Here is a 20,149-nt window from a genome sequence, read left to right as displayed (position 1 = left end):
TTGTTTGCAGCTGAATAAATCTACAGTTGTGAGTCCAGTGGGTTGGAAACCTTGAAAATCAATGAGGAGATTTGCTTTGAGTTGTTCCCAGGATTAGATGGATTTTGGACATAGTGAAGAATACCATTGTTGGGTTGGTCCTTTGACTGCCATGACAAGTGATTTTGCTAGTGTGGCCTGGTCGCCTCCCCCTAAGATGATTGCTGCTTCAAAGCTTATAAAAAATTATCTTGGGTCTGACTAGCCATCGAATGTTGGAAGCATATTGAATTTGTAGCCCAAAGGCCAATGTGCTAGTTTTGATTCTTTGATAGAGGAGTGCTTGAGTCAATTGACATGAATGCTCTTTGGGAAGTTCTTTCTTCTGAGGCTTTTGCTATAGATCCTGGGTAGTCAACTTGTATGAATTTGTGACTTGCACTTTGAATTTCTTCATTTAGATGTCTTAATGTGGCTTCGGCTTCTTTTATCTTCTTTTTTGGCGATTTCTCTCTTACGTTTGCTCGGAATTCTTCAAGTGTGGCAGAACCGCCTAATCTAATGCCTCCTAGGAGTACTTGTCTTCCATTAGACACTAAACTACGCAGTTCCATCGAGCACACCCCATGGGAGAACCCAAAAATCCACATTTTTCAACAGGATCATAAATGGGAGAATAAAGCTTATAACCTTTTAGCCATTTCTTACATCACTTTCCATGCAACATCAGAGTATAATATTTATTGTTTATAACAGTGGAATATAACCTTGTTATTAGAGTTTCAGCGGAACTAAAATCATTTAATGACAAGTTAAACATTAACGTGATGATCCATTGTATACATCATAATATGTTATAAGTTTTTCCCTTGTAAAATATTTTGGGTGGAAGTTTCAAATAAACTATATGTCTGCAATGTTAAGGAAATCATCGCTGAGCCCACTAGGAGGTTTCTGCACACAAGTGTTAGCTCTAGCATCCACCTGTCACCTGCAACAGGGTAGAACGAACCCTGAGTACTCAATTGTACTCCGCAAGACTTACCCATTAGGAGGAAAGAAAAGACTCCAAGGATATGCAAGGCTATCTGGCTTGTGGATTTATTGCATCTATAGGAGCATTACTAAATGTGCGTCCTTATATTCAATTTTATTAGCAGTCATCATTAGTTCATTAACTAACCATTCTATGTAAGAACCTATGCTACTTTCAAGCAGGTGGTAAGTAATCAAAATTATTTTATCACCTTTCATATTCTAGTTCTTACTACGGTGCAAGATCGTAGACAAGTCATACTGTATTGCATGGCGATTCGTGAACCAATGTATCACAACTAGGTACCCCAAAACACATGCGCCGCTTGTACCCTAGGCACAAGCAAGACTAACCCACAACTCTCCTATCAAGTGGTCCAGGTCCCCGTCCAAACTTGGACTCTAAGCCCCCACTCCTGCATCCCGGACTCAGTGTGACACTTAGACCTCCACCATCCCTGTCTCCAATCAGTCGGTCCGGAAAGAGCCGGAACCCACGACAAGAGAGCAATGAGCCTTCCCACTCCCATAAACAAGTATATGCTCAGGATAATAAGTCTGTGACCTAACTAGAATCCAATGCAACGGACGGTCCTCAATCGACACAGGCGGGACAAATGCAACCAGAGCCTAACCGAGGTCTAAGCACCACGCTTGCACTACGATTACTACTTTAACACAAGAGCGACAAGGATTAAAGTACTCAAAAGAGAGTCGCAATACCTGATGAACAATATAAACACAATACTTACTTGAATCAGAAGTTGATTATCTCAGAAGCAAGCTCAAGTCGAACTTGAATCCGCCCAGGTACAAGCCGCAAAGAGAGCACCGATAGGCCGGCACTTCCTCCAAACTCTTCCCTCACTCTCTATCTCACTATTTGCTATTTACAAAGGATAGATCCTAACTTGGAGGACTATTCTTCTCTTTATTGTTGTCATCTAATCCTGTGATGAGCATGCCCCTAGAGGGGTGTATGGGGGGCCTTTTATAGGGGGCACCAGGAGTCCTGTGGGCCTATGAATCTATGGCAACGTCAAATATGAGCCCTCGTTACAAACCGACCTTGAGCAACGGCGGAGATGGACTCTCAAAGGCGGTGGGAAACCAATCTTCGAAGGAGAGGCTGATTGGTGGGACCCATAGGCCGGTCAGTCTACAGGTGGGGTCGAGTCTTGGTGGTTTGCCTTCTACGAAGATCCTAGACTCTTCTAAGTAGGTTTCATCGCGGATGATCGTGATTTGCTCTGGCGATTGGATCCATCTTGCTTTTTTTGGATAAATCCTCCTACATTCATATATTCACCAAAACTTGTGGAATTTATTAGTTTAAACCCCTAGACCCATGTTTGGTGATGGAATTAATTATATATGCAGGATATGTTGATGGTTTATGATTGATGTTAACAACCGTCAACAAGAATTCACAAAGATAGGGGAGAGAGATTGATATGGGGAGATGTTGGACAAAGGGGGAGAAGTAACAATAGAAGGAGGTCAATTGAAGTAATAATATAAGGGGATAAATTAAAATTTAAAGCGCACAAGTAGGGGGGCAAGCTCATGAACTTGTTTGATGCATTTGAATGTACATTCACATATGCTTGTTTGCATTTGCACAAATTTTAAATTTGATATACATGCTTGTGTGGTGTATGCTAGTTATAGAATTTGATTGATGAAATAAAAATTAGCATGCATAAGATGATAGCTATATATATACTTGCATGATTTACAAGTGGTACTGGAACCTTGGTTTTAATGTTGATCTCATGAGGTATCTAGTCTGTGTTCTTTTGGTATACCCCTCTTCCACTCTCTTGTATTTACTTTCATATTTATCCTGCCTAGTGTAGTAGTAGCTTGGTAGTGTAATTAGTTGAGTAGCTAGTTGTTTAGTTGTTTAGCTAGCTCAACTAGTTTAGAAGCAGTGACTTAGCAAATTGATTGATATAGAGATCATAGTCACTAGAATTGTTTGGATAGGTGGCTTGCAATCTTGAGTAGAGCTAGAGTAAAAAGCTTTGCTATTTAGTTGACTAACAATGTTGCTCTAGTGCTTTGTAAAAAATTTTATTAGGCTATTTACCCCTCTCCAGCCATTTAGGACCTTACACCGGTGGATTGTCCGCCAGAAACAGTGGCTCATCCGTTGAAACCTTTGCACAATCAGTCAGTCTGTCAGGCACGGTTTGGCACCACCGTACCGTCCATCACATGCGGCAGACTGTCTGCAAAATTGCACCAACACCTGTCCCATGCAGATGATGTGTTGTCCACTCCTCATTCCTTTGAGACCCACCCGTCAGCCCCACTCATACAGTAGAGATGGGGTGTTGGGATCAACTATCAAAGCTCATACAGGGGCACGGGAACATAGAGCCGCTTAGACGTAGATTGTGGCGTGATTACAATTTCAAAGGTTGAATGGCACTGGGCTGGTATGGGTCTTTGTAGGTGGTTGTGTGCCTGTTGAAAAGCAAAGGCCAGAAGTAGTTTTTTCAAAGCTTTAATTTGTATCAACTCGATGTATTGCTCTTGAGAAGTAATAAAAGTTTCGTTTATCAAAAAAAAAAGTTCAGTTGCAGATTTTTCATAGTGGCATGGATCAAATTAGGCCAGAGACCATTGCTACCTAAATGTACAAGCTATGTAGCTCTATCTTTGTTTGACCAGTTCAAACACATTTTGTATCCATAATTAAACTCACATGTTAGAAACAGCAAATATTTTTGAAGGCTACTAAATAAAACATCACACCCCTTATTAATTGCATTGCAAGGAAGACAGTTACCAGAGCTTGCCAGACAAATAAGCAAGCAAGGTTGGGTTACACGCCAAATTAACATCTCAACAATTCCATATTCTTTTTAACCAACTGTCTTGCCTTTGCCCTGGGATAGAACTTATAAATTCAGTTATACACTTATATCGTGATCGATGTCTACATCCGATAACCAATGTTATAACCGACATCTTAAACACTCTGTCTAGTTACTTATAAAACAGCCAGTTTTGTTGCCCAATCTAGCTTTCTCTTTGCTTGCAGGAACCAAAGACATGTAGCTACTATATGTGTTAAAAGTGGCAAGGAGTTGCAACAACCTAAATATAAGTGCCAAAGAATTGAAGAGAGCAGCAATTACAATTCTCCAGATTTGTAGCGCTCAGCTGTATATATGTTTGGTCAGTTGTACTTTTACTCGAATCGGTAGCTAGAACAAACAGAAGGTAGGTACAGTGCATAACTATTTGAGCCGGAGCTGAGGTTAGAGTTTGTACGCCTGTCATCCCATAAGAGAAAAATGTAACACAACTTTGATGGTGTATCATTATTTGAAATGCACTCAAAGTAAGTAATAAGATGGTATATATTTGTAAGTAATAAAGGACAATTCTGTGGCTGCTTTGTTTTGGTTTGTACATGTTCTTCTGAAGATAACGTACAATCATGTCCTGGAGCATGACTAACCGACTGAATTGTTTGTCCTTTCTCAGCAATAGACATTTTGTGAAAGCTATATATAAGCCTCAAAGTAGAACTTGTTCAATCAAACACAAAACAAGAAAACTAGATTAATCATTGCTGGGGCAAACAATATATTTTTTTAATAAGCCGCTGTTTAAACATCTGAATTATAATCTATATTTTGCATTTATTGGCAAGAACATTAAACCGGAAGGAATAGACACTACCATGCATCTTTAGTTCTGTAGTATAAAGTCCATCTAAGTATCAGATGTCAAATAATCTAAAGTACGACTAACACATTGGATCTGATGACCAGCTAGCTCATCATCACAAGAAAGACAGCACAAGATGGAATTCAGTAGACTATTAGTAAATAACTTTTAAGAAAATAACCATGCGTGATGTATCTGGAGCCTTATTTGATTGATGAATCAGCTAGCACATGATCATCAGAACGCTGTGACCATCAATGATGAACTCTAACCCTGCATACTTATCAACTACTACTGCATGCAGTTTGCCCTAATAATAACCAAACAAGCACTGATCAATACACTTGATTGATCAACATCGATTGGCTGGTATTTCAAGAATGCAATATTATTAATTACGAGGACACACCGACGCCGAGGAAATCAATGAAGGGCACGTCCTTCTTCTTCAGTGGCTCATCGGCGGCGCTGTCGCTGGCGTGATAATCCTTTTGGTGATGTTCATGGCGACCATGGTGGCCGATTTCCATGCCTAGCGCTTCTCTTGGAGAGGAGAAGGTGATGGAAAGAGGTGCCGTCGGCTGCTTGCTGCTGTAGCTGCTGTACCGTCCTGACGCCTCGAAACTCGCCCCCAGGAAGCCCTTACTACCGCCAGTGGCTGTGCCAAAGCTCTTGAACAGTGAAGTACGAGGTGCAGCCGCAGGCGAGCTGAACAGGCCGCCGCTGCCATTGCCACCTAGCTTGGAGAAGCCGAAGCAGAGCGCGCTCGTCGCTGGCGTGCCGGCGCCAAAGAGGTACCCACCAGTGGACGGCGAGGAGGCGGCGGAGCTCGTGGCCCTGGCGAGGAGCCTGGAGCGCTCGCGGCTGCGACGCGCCATGACGACGTGCCAGTGGTTCTTGACGGCGTTGTCCGTGCGGCCCGGGAAGTGGCGGGCGATGAGCGCCCACTTGTTGCCGTGGGCGCGGTGGGCGTTGAGCAGCCGCTCTTCCTCCTCCTGTGTGAAGGGCCGCTTGTTGATCCGAGTGTCCAGCTGGTTGAACCACCGGAGCCGGCAGCTCTTGCCTTGACAATATATATTAATATTTCCACACGAATTAGTATGATAAAAAATAACTAATTTAATCAGCATGTCAGGAAATTATCTGAAATTAACCATCTCTAGTCTAGTTTTGTTAATAAAGACGGACAGGATTAAAAGAGAGAGGGCATAGAAAGATGTTTCCTCGCAGATTTAATTGCAAACATGGCATGAGAGTTTTCCAGTAGGTGATCCACTCTTGACACTGCAGGCACTTGTTGTGCATGGGTCAGATGAGCGCCAACGGTGCTTGCATGTTGAATTTATATTTTTATATTAGATAGAGTTTCACAGCAACATGCTCTATCTTTTCCTTCTTCTCGTCTATACATATATAAGTTCCATCTTGGAAAAAAATGAAATTGGAGGCTAATTTTGAGTTAGATGTGGGGAAGTATAAAGATGCTTGGTACTGGTCAAAATTGAGCAAAACTATAGAACATGTGTGATTTTTAATTACTTCTAGAGATCATCTGTAATCGAATAATATTGAATTTCTACCATCCACGTTACTCTTAATTCATCTTGATGACTAATCAAATATATGTTATATTGCCTCTAGTTAGACTATATGAAACCGAATAACTCAGAACTACTCATCACCACAACTTTATTATTCTTTTATCTTTAGGTTATCTCCTCAAATTAATTAAAAAAAACTAATATAGCTAGTTCATACAAGATTATGAACAAGTCATCTGCTTGAATAAGAACTAATTTAGCTAGCTTTCTTGATGTGCTTGAAAAAGATTATTTCCCCACAAACTAACACACACGCATGATATCAAATCTTTGCCCCCACAAAATAACACATATAAACAAGTCAAACATCAGCCCCTCTAAAAAGTATGAAAAAAATAAGAAAACCTTAATAAAATCCAAGGATGCACATGCATGATCGGGCACAAAATCAACACACATGCACGAAGTAAAACTACATGCATATGGTGTATCGGAGCAACTTCTTTAATTTCCTTCAGAAAGAAAACAAGGTAGGAGAACAAGCACAGGAAACACAGACGATCAAAGAAACCAACCTGATCTCCCCTCCAGCTTTTCGGCAATGGAGTTCCAGTTCTGCGGCCCATACTTCTCGACGAGCTGCTTCAGCTTCTCGTCCTCCCCAGGCCGCCAGTGGCCTCTCGGGCAAGATGACGACTTGGCGCCATCTGGTGTATTCGTTGTCGATGAGGATGCCATCTCTCTGCCACAGGAGGAACAAGAAAGGCGATGCCTGGCCGACGAACTTTGGATAGTAACTTTGATGAGCGAGATGAGCAGTTGTGTATGATTGGGCTAGCTATGTGGCTATTATCTACAGACTAGTCAAATAAAAGCTGGGGGTGTCTTTAGAGATACGGGATAGATAGAGATGAGAGAGCGTGTGTGTGTGTGTGAGAAGGCCAGGCCAGCACCAGCAGGGTGTTTGCACACACATATATATGTACACACATTGGTCGATATAGCCTCTACTAGGGCTTGGATGAAAGGTCCCGTTAGTTTAGTTTTACACGACAAGAGGGCTGTGAGATGCTTATGTAATAACGTGTCAACATGTCATCGCTCTCTCTCACCAACTTGTCTGCTGTTTGGCTATTTGCCAAAGACCACTCTTCTCACAACTCTCATCAAACACAAACCTGTCCCCGATTACCAGCTTCTATAATGTACTTCTTGTCTAACTTCCCTAACAATATTCTCTTCAATAAAAGATGCCGTCAGTGTTTAATTGAACTGTAGATCTGCTTTCCACAGTTATCAGAAAACTAAATGCATGGGCTATGATTACATCAGCTGTTTACGCTGTTATATACATTATTAGGGGAAGGATCATGCATGACTCATAAGAAAACTAAATGGGCTACCTATGATTACGTGCAACAGACGATTAATGGTACGGTACAATACAAATATGTATAGATATTTATTTCCGATAGAAAATACAAAGCAATTATTTTGATGATACAATACAATGTCATGAGTATTTTTATACTCATAAGTATTTTTGGTAGTAGGACACACATTGTTGCCAAATCATTGTACACAAACCGTAGTAAGGAAGTAATCATCAAATAATACTCACGTATACAATTTAATGTCCTAGAATTATACTTATTAACTGTAATTCTAGGGCATTAAGTTGTATATATGTGAATGTGAGTATTGGTTGATTACACACTTTATTCCTTACTTTTATTTATATGGTTCCATCCATATTATTTTTGCCTATTAGGATATCTATTTAAATAAATGAATGAATATATTTCATTATATCCCTATTTAAGTTGAACGACATTCGAAACAAGATGTGCATTTTTTTCAAGAAAAGTTACATGGCAAAGAAATTAGTAGGAGAAATATTTGTTATGGTCAACATCTTCTCGGTCCATCCCATGAGGCAAACCGTTCTAGTTAGCTCTGCCATTACAACCATACACAAAAATAGCAAGAATAGTAATGGCTACTGAGCTAGCATTCACGAAAGGTGGTTGGCTGCATCATGATCAGATGCCCCAGATTAGAAGTCTTGGAGCATGGGGTGCTATACAGAAGGGGAATGTATTCAAGAATCCATGTTGCTCACAATTCATGTGTATGGTAGATATGAAGTAACACATGCACCGTGGTGACTTGATACTTTATAGTGAGCCTGCTGCCTGCAGAGAGATGTGCTAGTCCACAGCATGTACTAGGATTGACATCTTGTAACTATATATGAGGAAAAACGATCTTGGAACTAGGAACCAAATTAATTTCTGTATGTATTTTTTATAAGAAATGTCAAACTTGCAGCTCAATCATGCAAATCCACATTTTAACAAGGATCTTCATGATCGTAACACAAAGAAAATGACCACAACTAGAGAAATGGACTTCACTCATGCCGTATCGCTACAGGTTACTATAATAGGAGGACAGGTAGAGATGATATGTATCCATCTTGGTTTGTATTATGAGCAGGATCAGAGTGATACTCAGGTATATATCACCAGCTTGTAACATGATTGATATTATAAATTAAATGGGGAGTGATATTCAGTTTTTAATCCCGGTTCGTATTACAAACTAGGAGGTGATACCCATGAGACGAGCCATAGACATTAACATGCACTAGTACACAAACAAGTTGTACTCCCGGTTGGGAAACCCCTTCAGTCCCATTTTTCCAACCGGGAGCACAAATCCAGGACTAAAGGGCCCCTCCTTTAGTCCCGGTTTCTCGCCCGGGACTAAAGGTCCACCTTTAGTCTACCAACCGGGACTAAAGAGGCCTCCCGGCCTGGCCACGTGGGCCAGCCCTTTAGTCCCAGTTGGTATTACCAACCGGAACTAAAGTTTTCTTTTTTGTTATAAATGTTATAATATGGTAGTTGTTGTTTGGTTTTTTTTTTTTTGTTATAATATGGCTGTTGTTTGGTTTATTATTATAAATGTTAGATAAAAAGTTGTGGTAGCTGTTTGGATTGTAGCCGCATGTTAGTCAAAATGCCCGGTATACATTCTCACTAGGAAATGTTTGAATAATAATCACAAGCACACGAGAAGCTTAATAATATTTACTAAAACAGTAGCACTAGAGCAATATACTATCAGCTTCTAGCTTTTACAAAATGAACAACCAGCCACTACAAAATCAACAGCCGGCCTTCCATTCTTCATGACGAGACAGTCCTTGCCTTCCATTCTTCGTGATCAGATAGTCCAAATAACACATGCAAATGTTCAAAAGAAAGATGAAATTAGTAATATAATAAACTAAAATAGCTTGGAATACAAATGTACCGTATGAGCTAATTTTGTCAACAACAAAAAAATTCTAACACCACATGCCAAATCTAAAGATTTCCTATATATTAGTTAACAAAAAAATTGTTTATTCGATAGCAATCTTGCCTAGATTAAAGAAACGAAGCACCTGCAATGATTTGTCCATATATACTAAAGAAAGGAAGCACTAGCTAGCAAAAACCAGATGGATTCACCGCATCTCTACATGGATTTATTCTTACAAAAATCAATGGAAAGGGGAAAATGGAAATGCCTTCTCTGGCGGCTGCAGGGGTTCCTGCGCCTGAACCTTCTTCCGCACAGACTGGATCTGCATGAATCACCACCACGAGATGGATGAATCTTCACCTAGCTGATTGATTTGCCTCGGTTGTGGCTTCCGATTCCACATCCACAAGATCACAGCTTCTACAAGACCAAAAGTATATTTTAGATCTACACAGATGGGGAAAACTAGAGATTAGCAGATGGTAACGAGAGAGAAGATGAGAAGCTGCACAAGTTCATCACCTGTGTGGACGGAGAAGACACCCGTGCTCAGCGGGCAGGGCGGTTCTTTATATAGGAGGGGATCTTTAGTCCCAGTTGGAGACAGCAACCGGGACTAAAGGTCCCTTTCTAGTCCCGGACGGAGCCTCTAGCCGGGAGTAAAAATTAACCTTTAGTCCCGTTTGGTAGCTCCAACCGGGACTAAAGGTCCCCTATAGCAAAAGCCTGCCGCAGTAGCCGTTGGGCAGGGACCTTTAGTTCGGGTTGGAGCTACCAACCGGGACTAAAGGTTTCTCTAGTCCCAGGCGCGAAAAATACCGGGACTAAAGCCAAATTTCAAAATGGATCAAAAGTCGTTTCTCTACTAGTGATGTCCCTAACCTAGCCAACACTAGAAATTTTATCATTTCCTGTCGAGAACTCTTTTACCCTTATTCATCAATCTTCTCTCTCTCTCTCTCTCTCATTCATATTGTCCTGCTTCCTTCTATTCATTTGTCTATCCCCAAGGCAGCAACCAGGCAGTTGCCGATGGCGTGCACTATTGCAGCATCAGGCACCATGGGCTACTGTGCTTGTGGTTGCCAATGATGGGCTCCACAGGTACGTACCTTGATCTATGCATCTCTCAATATATGTAGTTCAACAATTTGGTTCTATCCATTTGTTATAATTTGATACATCGCTTCAGATCTGGTGAGAAGAATCAATATGGATCATGGAACTTCCATTGGTGTGTGAATTTGTTTTTCATTTTAAATAAAGCGGTCCACTTTAAATAAAATAGAAAAATTAAAAAAAAGAAATAGTAAATAATAAAATAGGTTATTATGTTTCTTAATTCTGAAATAGAGTTCTTTTTTAGTATTACTCCTCATTAGGATGTATATGTTAACCATCCTATTTTAATTAGGTTCTAATCTAATTAGTAGTACGTGTTTTATTTTTTATTTAATAGTCTCTGACTATTATTAAATAAATGGTAGAGCAACCAGAGATTCTAGAGAAAGTGAGACAAAGTGAAGTGAAAGAGTTTTCTTGTATAAGAATTAAGTCTATATCATATCTAAATAGAAGGGAAATCTAAAACAAGGGAAATTGGGATTTCATTGGATGAATCCTCAAGAAAGACATATCACAAAAGAAACAAAGGATAAATTAAGCTCTCCTTGCCTTTGGTTTGAGCAAAACAGATTCTTCACCGAGGAAAAGAGAGAAGTTCTGTATAAATTAACAATGTCAACTTGGATTGACTAATTCAGTTCCACCTATTGCACATTAATGGGAGTACATTTATGTTTCTGCTTCATGAATAAAATATTTTTTGGACATTTCTAATAATAGCAAGCCTTATTCTTATTTTAGTATTTTGGGATTTCAGGACTTTTAGCCCCGGTTAGTGAGGGACTAGAGAAGCTTTCTAGTTATGAATTGGGCCAGACACTGGACAGAGGTAAGCTCTGTAAATGTGTAGAGCCAAGTGTAGTGTGGTGTAGTAGTAGGCACTTCTATGCCCCTTCTCGGCTATTGGATCAGTCCAGTGCTTCGGGTACCCTAGTCCACATTGGAGCTCCACCGAGGTACGCTCCCGGTAACCAAGTCTCTCTCAATCATGGTGTTGGATTCTCCACACAAGGCCTCTACCACCATACGGTAGTGTGTGAGTCACATAGTCTAACCACTGCCACTCGGCTATTCTACTCTACTAGATGTCATATCCACTCTGGAGCTTCTCAAGGAGGGGGTCTCCTCATCCCCTGCACACCGATATGATGCCACTCCACATGAAGAATGGAGGGTCATCACCTTGAAGGCAACCACTCCTTGACCAGAAGGCAATGAAGACCTCAAGCACTTTGGATCTCCAAGACATAAGGGCGTATTAGCTCAATCACTCAAAGCTTTCAATCCCTAAACCTCACATGGATGTACTATAGAGTCTACACTGGATCACCAAAACTAAAAGTTATGATCATTGACACATCTTCACTTGTTACACTAGATCACTCTAAGTTATAACATGTGTAACACATCTTCAGCGCACATGTTAGTCCTAGTCTTGTGTTGTCATCCCAATCACCCAAACTAAAAGATATGATCATCAGCACATGATCCTTAGTGGTCAACTAGCCTAGCACATTGTAGAGCAATTAGCATCAGCCGCACATTATGATGGCACTAAGGCCCTGGACGCACAAAGGAACAATCACCACCGTTAATAGCAAGAAAGGTAACGCTCGAGAATAATTGCAAGATATTTGTCAGCATGGAGCTATCACCAATGATAGAGGAGATGGATGCATGGTTTGCCGACTTACTTGGCAGCATTAGGGCTATCTTGCTCAACCTAGCAAGCACAACATTCCACTTAGCTTGTAGGATAAGTACAAGTAGCGGCAAGATGATTTAATTAGTCAAGCACTCTTAACTTGCCTCACACTAATCGTATGCATGTAGTGCCACCACAAACTATCGAGCAAGGGTGACAATATACCGTCGTGGCCTTGTGGCAGCGCCTTTGAAATTGTTTTTGCCGAAAGCTTCATTTCATAGTAGTGAGTGGACCCAATCCAGTAATATTAGACATGTGAAAAGAGAACAGTTAAATCTATGTGTGGATGTCAATACGCAGGCCCGAGTTTTATTAGTACTCTAGAATTTTGCCCCTACTTTGACATTTAGAGCATTTTCATAGATACCAAACATGAGAATAAAATTTGCACATATTTCAAATTTGAGTAAACTTTGGTAAACGCAAAATTTTAAAAGTCTAAAAGTGCATGAATAAAAAGGCCTAGGTCACTCATAACTCTTTTACCAATTCTCTGGATATCCTCCTGTTATTGTCAATATTCTGCCTCTGCTTGGTATGATTGTGTTGGCATTGACTATTGACTCCGCTAGAGAATTATTTTCTTGCTTGGATTGGTTGTTTTGATGATTGTTATTTGCAGCCAAAGCCTTTGGCTGAGTTGATTTAACATTGGATTGCTGGGGATGACCTTGTCTCCATTGGTTTTGCATTGGATGGTACATTGCAATTGGTTCGTAAACTATTGTAAGAAGATGGTGGCCCAAGAAGCATTGCTTGAGAATGGTTGTAATGAATTGGGTAATATGTTTTATGAGTATTTGGTCGATCTTGGATGACATGATTGATAACCTATGGTTGTAGAATTGTTCTACTTTCTTCTTGGACTTCTTAGCTATTGTTGCATTCTCATAGTTGATTTGGTTAACTTGATGATAGGGGGAGTTGATCTTAGCTCGAAGTTGTTTGTTCTTGGCTGATTGAAATTGTTGTTGGGTTTGATTTGTGCTCTGAAATTGCTCTATTCTTCTACTCTTTTCCTGTGATCATCATCCGACTTGCAGAATTTTTGCATGACTTCATACAGTTCTGAAACTATGTTTGGTGGTTCTCGAGCAAAGTGTGAAGCACATTGTCCCATGTGAAGCCCCTTGATAGCTGCTATGATCACTACATTATTGGGGACATTAGGTACTTGAGCTTTGATTTGAATAAATCTTCTAAAGTATTGGCTTAAGGGTTCTTTGAGTTGTTGTTTGCAGCTGAATAAATCTACAGTTGTGAGTCCAGTGGGTTGGAAACCTTGAAAATCAATGAGGAGATTTGCTTTGAGTTGTTCCCAGGATTAGATGGATTTTGGACATAGTGAAGAATACCATTGTTGGGTTGGTCCTTTGACTACCATGACAAGTGATTTTGCTAGTGTGGCCTGGTCGCCTCCCCCTAAGATGATTGCTGCTTCAAAGCTTATAAAAAATTATCTTGGGTCTGACTAGCCATCGAATGTTGGAAGCATATTGAATTTGTAGCCCAAAGGCCAATGTGCTAGTTTTGATTCTTTGATAGAGGAGTGCTTGAGTCAATTGACATGAATGCTCTTTGGGAAGTTCTTTCTTCTGAGGCTTTTGCTATAGATCCTGGGTAGTCAACTTGTATGAATTTGTGACTTGCACTTTGAATTTCTTCATTTAGATGTCTTAATGTGGCTTCGGCTTCTTTTATCTTCTTTTTTGGCGATTTCTCTCTTACGTTTGCTCGGAATTCTTCAAGTGTGGCAGAACCGCCTAATCTAATGCCTCCTAGGAGTACTTGTCTTCCATTAGACACTAAACTACGCAGTTCCATCGAGCACACCCCATGGGAGAACCCAAAAATCCACATTTTTCAACAGGATCATAAATGGGAGAATAAAGCTTATAACCTTTTAGCCATTTCTTACATCACTTTCCATGCAACATCAGAGTATAATATTTATTGTTTATAACAGTGGAATATAACCTTGTTATTAGAGTTTCAGCGGAACTAAAATCATTTAATGACAAGTTAAACATTAACGTGATGATCCATTGTATACATCATAATATGTTATAAGTTTTTCCCTTGTAAAATATTTTGGGTGGAAGTTTCAAATAAACTATATGTCTGCAATGTTAAGGAAATCATCGCTGAGCCCACTAGGAGGTTTCTGCACACAAGTGTTAGCTCTAGCATCCACCTGTCACCTGCAACAGGGTAGAACGAACCCTGAGTACTCAATTGTACTCCGCAAGACTTACCCATTAGGAGGAAAGAAAAGACTCCAAGGATATGCAAGGCTATCTGGCTTGTGGATTTATTGCATCTATAGGAGCATTACTAAATGTGCGTCCTTATATTCAATTTTATTAGCAGTCATCATTAGTTCATTAACTAACCATTCTATGTAAGAACCTATGCTACTTTCAAGCAGGTGGTAAGTAATCAAAATTATTTTATCACCTTTCATATTCTAGTTCTTACTACGGTGCAAGATCGTAGACAAGTCATACTGTATTGCATGGCGATTCGTGAACCAATGTATCACAACTAGGTACCCCAAAACACATGCGCCGCTTGTACCCTAGGCACAAGCAAGACTAACCCACAACTCTCCTATCAAGTGGTCCAGGTCCCCGTCCAAACTTGGACTCTAAGCCCCCACTCCTGCATCCCGGACTCAGTGTGACACTTAGACCTCCACCATCCCTGTCTCCAATCAGTCGGTCCGGAAAGAGCCGGAACCCACGACAAGAGAGCAATGAGCCTTCCCACTCCCATAAACAAGTATATGCTCAGGATAATAAGTCTGTGACCTAACTAGAATCCAATGCAACGGACGGTCCTCAATCGACACAGGCGGGACAAATGCAACCAGAGCCTAACCAAGTCCAAATCCAAATCCAAAGTATAGTCCCGTATGGCCTCCATTTATTACCCTGATATATTTTATGTGATAGTAACATGATAATAGTAATAATAATAATATCTTTCCTATTTCTCGCGAGTGACAGGTAATCACTCGACTTCTAACGAGGTCCTATAGCATAGCAGGCTACACGATCCTGGCATACTAGTAAGACTCATAGGATAAGGATAAATATATGCAAGTGGATTTCATTCAACTCCTTAAACTTAATGCACAAGTATAAAATAAAGTGCAAAATAATAGGGGTTATGCACTGGGGCTTGCCTAGAAAAATATAACCAAAGTTAGTATCCCATCTCCATGGCACATTCACCATAACACCATATTTTGGGTTCAACACCAAGTCCTTTGATTGATCCATTGATCCACCATCGCTCCTATTATGATATGCAACGATGCAATGCAGAGTCGATGCAATCCATTAAAATGCAACAGGAACTCTTAAAATAATGCACACACGGTCTAAGCTACGATAGCGAACTGTAATGGCCAACTGATCCATCGTAGCATCGTCTATGCAAAGCAAGCTCTCATTCCCTTCCACTTACTATTCATTTCCTTGTTATTGATTAAACACATGCGAAAACAAAACGCTATTTTATTTACTAAGCAAACAGTCTATTTAGAGTCTACAAAAATTACAACAAGCTCATAATAATAGGGTGAACCTACTATAAAAATTTCAAGTCTATTGTTTGTACCATTTTGTCACAAAAATTCCTACAACATCATATCTTAATAATACCAAGCATTTCAAAACAATTAGAGCAATCCTGAAAACAGTACAAAATTATACAATAAAATACACTAACGAATAGATTATGATTTTAGGAACCTAAAAAACTTAGTTTCATGATATTTTGACACTTATATAATTTTATTTGGAATTTATAAAATCAGCTCAGAAGCTAATTTGGGAAGCACTAATTAAATTTCTTCAAAAGGAAAAGGGCAAAATGGCCCGGAGCGGCCCACAACCAGGCGAGCTGGCCCAGCAACGCGGCCCAGCGGGATAGCCCCGCGCGCGTTGGTGATTTTTCAAAAGAGCCCCTGACTCTCTAACAAATCAACCTGCCATCCTACCTACTATTTCTTTCTCTCTCTAACGCCTTCACTTAACCCCCTGCAGTTTCTTGAATTCTAGAGTACAAGCCCCTAGACGCGTGCGCGCGACGGCGTGGCACTCCGACGACATACGGCGGTTATGCCGGGTAAAAGAGCGAGGCACCGATCAATCGAACAAGATGACGAGCGTCTAGGAACAAAAGCCAAACCCTAGGCGGCAATTTGCTGTCTAGCAGAGCACTACAGCGATCTAGCCATGGCGGCAGGCAGAAATAGCACTGCCTCGGCGACAGCAAAGCCATTCCGGCCCTTGCAGTCAACAAAGAGGCAAAATAGATGGTTCTTGAGCATCAATGACTCACCACAAACACCGCTGTGGTGATGGTTGAAGCGGAGGGAGGCGGAGGAGGGCTGGCCACGTGCCACCGAGTGGCACGGCAGCGCTCTGCGGTGGACACGACCATGCCTCTCTGGCCAAATGGCTGCGGTAGAGGTTCTGGCAAGGCGAGCATGAGCTAGAGCGAGCCTAGGTGAGTCTAGTAGTGGTATTGGATTAGGCTCTACCGATCAGCACAACTTCTTCCCCTATTTCTATAGTTGTGGCGGCGACAACGACCGGTGAGGAAAGGAAACACCAAATTGGCGATCAACAACGCTAGGCTGGAAATCTACGCAGGTGGTTCAGCTAGGAGACTTAATGGCGACGTTGTGGATGCGATAAATTGAGCTCCAGTGGATCGAGGTGCGTGAATTACGAATCTACGCTCATGAGGGAACGTCGGCCTATCGTCCTTACTGACGGTGGTAGCGCATGACGAGTCCGATCAGCGCGGTGGTCTCCATAAATGAGCACGCAAGGAAGGGACAGAGCACAGATAGGGAAACGCACAGTGGTTGCTTGCTCTCCTTGGACGGATACGGCTTGCGTTGGTGGAAGGGACAAGAGACAGGGGCTAGACCTTGGCACAGCTTGGCCTTGGCCTTAGCAGGTTGGGCACATGGCACAGTGGCTTGGTGGGCTACAAACGACAACGACGAAACAACATTGGCCAACAGCCTAGGGTGCACACGCGACGATGACGGCACGGCAGTGGTTGCATTGGCACGGACAGACACTACGCTAGATTTGGACATCACTGTCGGCCTCATCAGTGCCAGATTTGTGAGAACCAGCAGTGATGTTCCTTCACTGCCGGTTATGAGCTCAAAAATGATAAAATGATTGGGGTTGGGTTAAAACCGGCAGTGAAGCACCACATCACTGTCGGTTTGTGGCTTGAACCGGTAGTATTTTGGTGGCCACTCATCACTGCCGGTTGAAACCACAAACTGGCAGTGATTGGGCTCTATCACTATCAGTTCTAGCCAAGAACTGACGATGATAAGCCTAAACTACAAAAAGGCTGCAGTCGTCCTCTTCTTCCTCCTCTCTTCCATCCCGAGAACAGAAGCACGCATTTGGGCCCTTCCCTCCATTGTTGTGGCTGCTCTTCACCATGAAGCTAGCGCTTGGATTTTGAAGAATGGCTTGATCTTTTTGCTTTAAGGTTAGTAACAAACATCCACTCCTTTGATTTAGTTGCTTAATTAGCTTCGTTTTGATGGCTACATTGCTTGATTCTCATTCTAGTTCTTTCTCCATTCTAGAGAGCACTTTTCCAATTGGACATTTGTGCAAGGCTCAAAATGTGGTGAATCCATCATCCAAACGGTTGCCGCCTATGAACACATTTAAATTCATGGCTAATTATTCCATGGTGGTCAAGATCATCATTGTTAGTATGTGATGCTATAATTACTTCTTAAAAGTAGAGTAGAATAGATGTTCTTCAATATTATGCAATAATTGTTTTTTTACTATGATTTTCAATTTACAGGGCCAGGGCAACCAATTTCAATTTTCCAATAATTAGTGTACAATAATGTTTTCCAAAGATGGTACTTTCGAGCTACAATTGTTGTTCATGAAGCTCGATTTCTTATTAATTCTTTGTAATTACTGTCTCAGTATTTTTTGTGCAGAGATGGATCGAGAGTGGATGCATCTGTCCTGAACGGACAAGCGGTACATGCATGGCATCAGCCAGTTTATCACCGATGCCAAAGCCCATGCTGGGAATAGGAACCCTGTCTTCTGCCCATGCAAAGATTGCAAGAATCAAAGGAACTTTCGTCAAATTGAGTCTTTACGATCGCACTTGATTACTAGGGGATTCATGCCAAACTATATGATATGGACTATGCATGGCGAGGTTGGTGTGAATGTTCTACAGGAAAACGATGATATGTGGACATGCCTAATGTAGTCATCCACGATGGTGACGAGGAACCCGATGTCAACACAGAACCTATGCCCACAGTTAATAATGTGTTTAGGAACACGCTAGCTGATGACACCGAGGATAACGATAGCATTTCTCAGCTGCTATGTAATGTAGAGACTGGATGTCTTAGTGAAAGACAGCTAAGAAAGCTAGAGAAAATGAGACAAGATGGCAAAACACCATTGTATAGGGATTGTCCAATAAGCAAACTGGAAGCCAACATCATGCTGTTAGAGTTCAAATCGACAAACGGATTGAGTGATAAAGGCTTCGATCAATTGTTAGGTATAATAAGGATAATGCTCCTAGAAAAAAACGAGTTGCCAAAACCAACATACTTGGCTAAGCAAATGATCTGCCCCATCGGCCTCGAGGTTGATAAAATCCACGCGTGTTCCAATGATTGCATATTGTACCGTGGAGAAAAATACAAAGACATGGGCAAGTGCCCCAAGTGTGGAGCTCCACGGTACAAGGAAGGGCCATTAGATGAGGGTACCAAGACCAGAGGAGGTCCCATAAAGGTCATTTGGTATTTCCCTATAGCTCCCCGGGTGCATAGGCTGTTTGCATGTGCAAAGTCAGCCAAGCTGTAGCGCTGGCATGATGAAGAGCATAAGAAAGATACAATGATGAGGCACCCCACCGATGGGCATGACCGGAGGACTATCAATACTATGTTCTATAAGGACATCGGTGGAGAGGTAAGGCACATTTGGTTTGCTTTGAGCACAGATAGGATGAATCCTTTCGACCAGGTTTGAAGCAATCATAGCACCTGGCCAGTGACGCTCTGTATATACAACCTTCCACCTTGGGTCTATATGAAGCGGTCATACTCAAAGATAGTTTATATGGGACACTGTAGGTTCGTACCTAAGGATCACCCTTACCGCAGGAACAGAAAATATTTCAATGGTACTATTGAGAAATGCTTAGGTCAAAAATATCAAGACGGGCCTACGATACTTCGAGAACTCAACAAACTGAAGGTTGTCCTTGGAAAGGGGGACAATGCAGTAGCAGCGCCTGATGGGAGCGTTTGGAAGAAAAAAATCAGTTTTCTGAAAACTACCTTACTCGCCATTTCTGAGTGTACGCCATTGTCTTGATCCCATGCACATCACTAAAAACGTGTGCGCTAACACTCTTAACACCTTGATGGACACCGGGGGGATATCGAAGGATTCACTAGCCACACGCCTAGACATGTAACACTTGGGAATCAGGAAGGAGCTGCATCCCGTGGAGCTAGAGAATGGCCAGTTCAAACTTTCAGTTGCGTCATGGACATTGAAGAAGGAAGAAAAGTGTGCGCTTATTTCTTTCTTCAATGATCTCAAAGTCCCGACGGGCTACTATGCGAACCCGAAGAGGCTAGTGAACATGAGAGAACTCAAGTTCAACTATGGCCCTATGAAGGCCCATGACTATCATGTCATTATAA

The 20,149-nt window shown here is 41.5% G+C and overlaps 1 protein-coding gene across 1 annotated transcript; it reads right to left on the bottom strand.

The window, feature by feature from the left end:
• Positions 1–4,709: 4,709 nt before the first annotated feature.
• On the bottom strand, positions 4,710–7,179 carry LOC136482134 (transcription factor CSA-like). Its single transcript, XM_066479377.1, has 2 exons — positions 6,818–7,179; positions 4,710–5,764 (listed from the first exon to the last, which is right to left on the bottom strand). Exons 1-2 carry the CDS (start codon positions 6,978–6,980, stop codon positions 5,097–5,099), a joined length of 831 nt encoding a protein of 276 aa, XP_066335474.1. The 5' UTR covers positions 6,981–7,179; the 3' UTR covers positions 4,710–5,096.
• Between the last annotated feature and the right edge of the window lie 12,970 nt (positions 7,180–20,149).

Source organism: Miscanthus floridulus, chromosome 9 (assembly GCF_019320115.1).
Source record: "Miscanthus floridulus cultivar M001 chromosome 9, ASM1932011v1, whole genome shotgun sequence".
Taxonomy (NCBI): Eukaryota; Viridiplantae; Streptophyta; class Magnoliopsida; order Poales; family Poaceae; genus Miscanthus; species Miscanthus floridulus.
Note: the sequence above shows the minus strand (reverse complement) of the source record. Positions and strands in the feature narration are given on the sequence as shown.

Coding starts and splice junctions, on each gene's coding strand:
- LOC136482134 (XM_066479377.1), bottom strand. CDS start 6,980: ATGGCATCCTCATCGACAACGAATACACCAGATGGCGCCAAGTCGTCA. Junction 5,765..6,817: donor AAAGCTGGAGGGGAGATCAG/GTTGGTTTCTTT, acceptor TATATTGTCAAG/GCAAGAGCTGCCGGCTCCGG.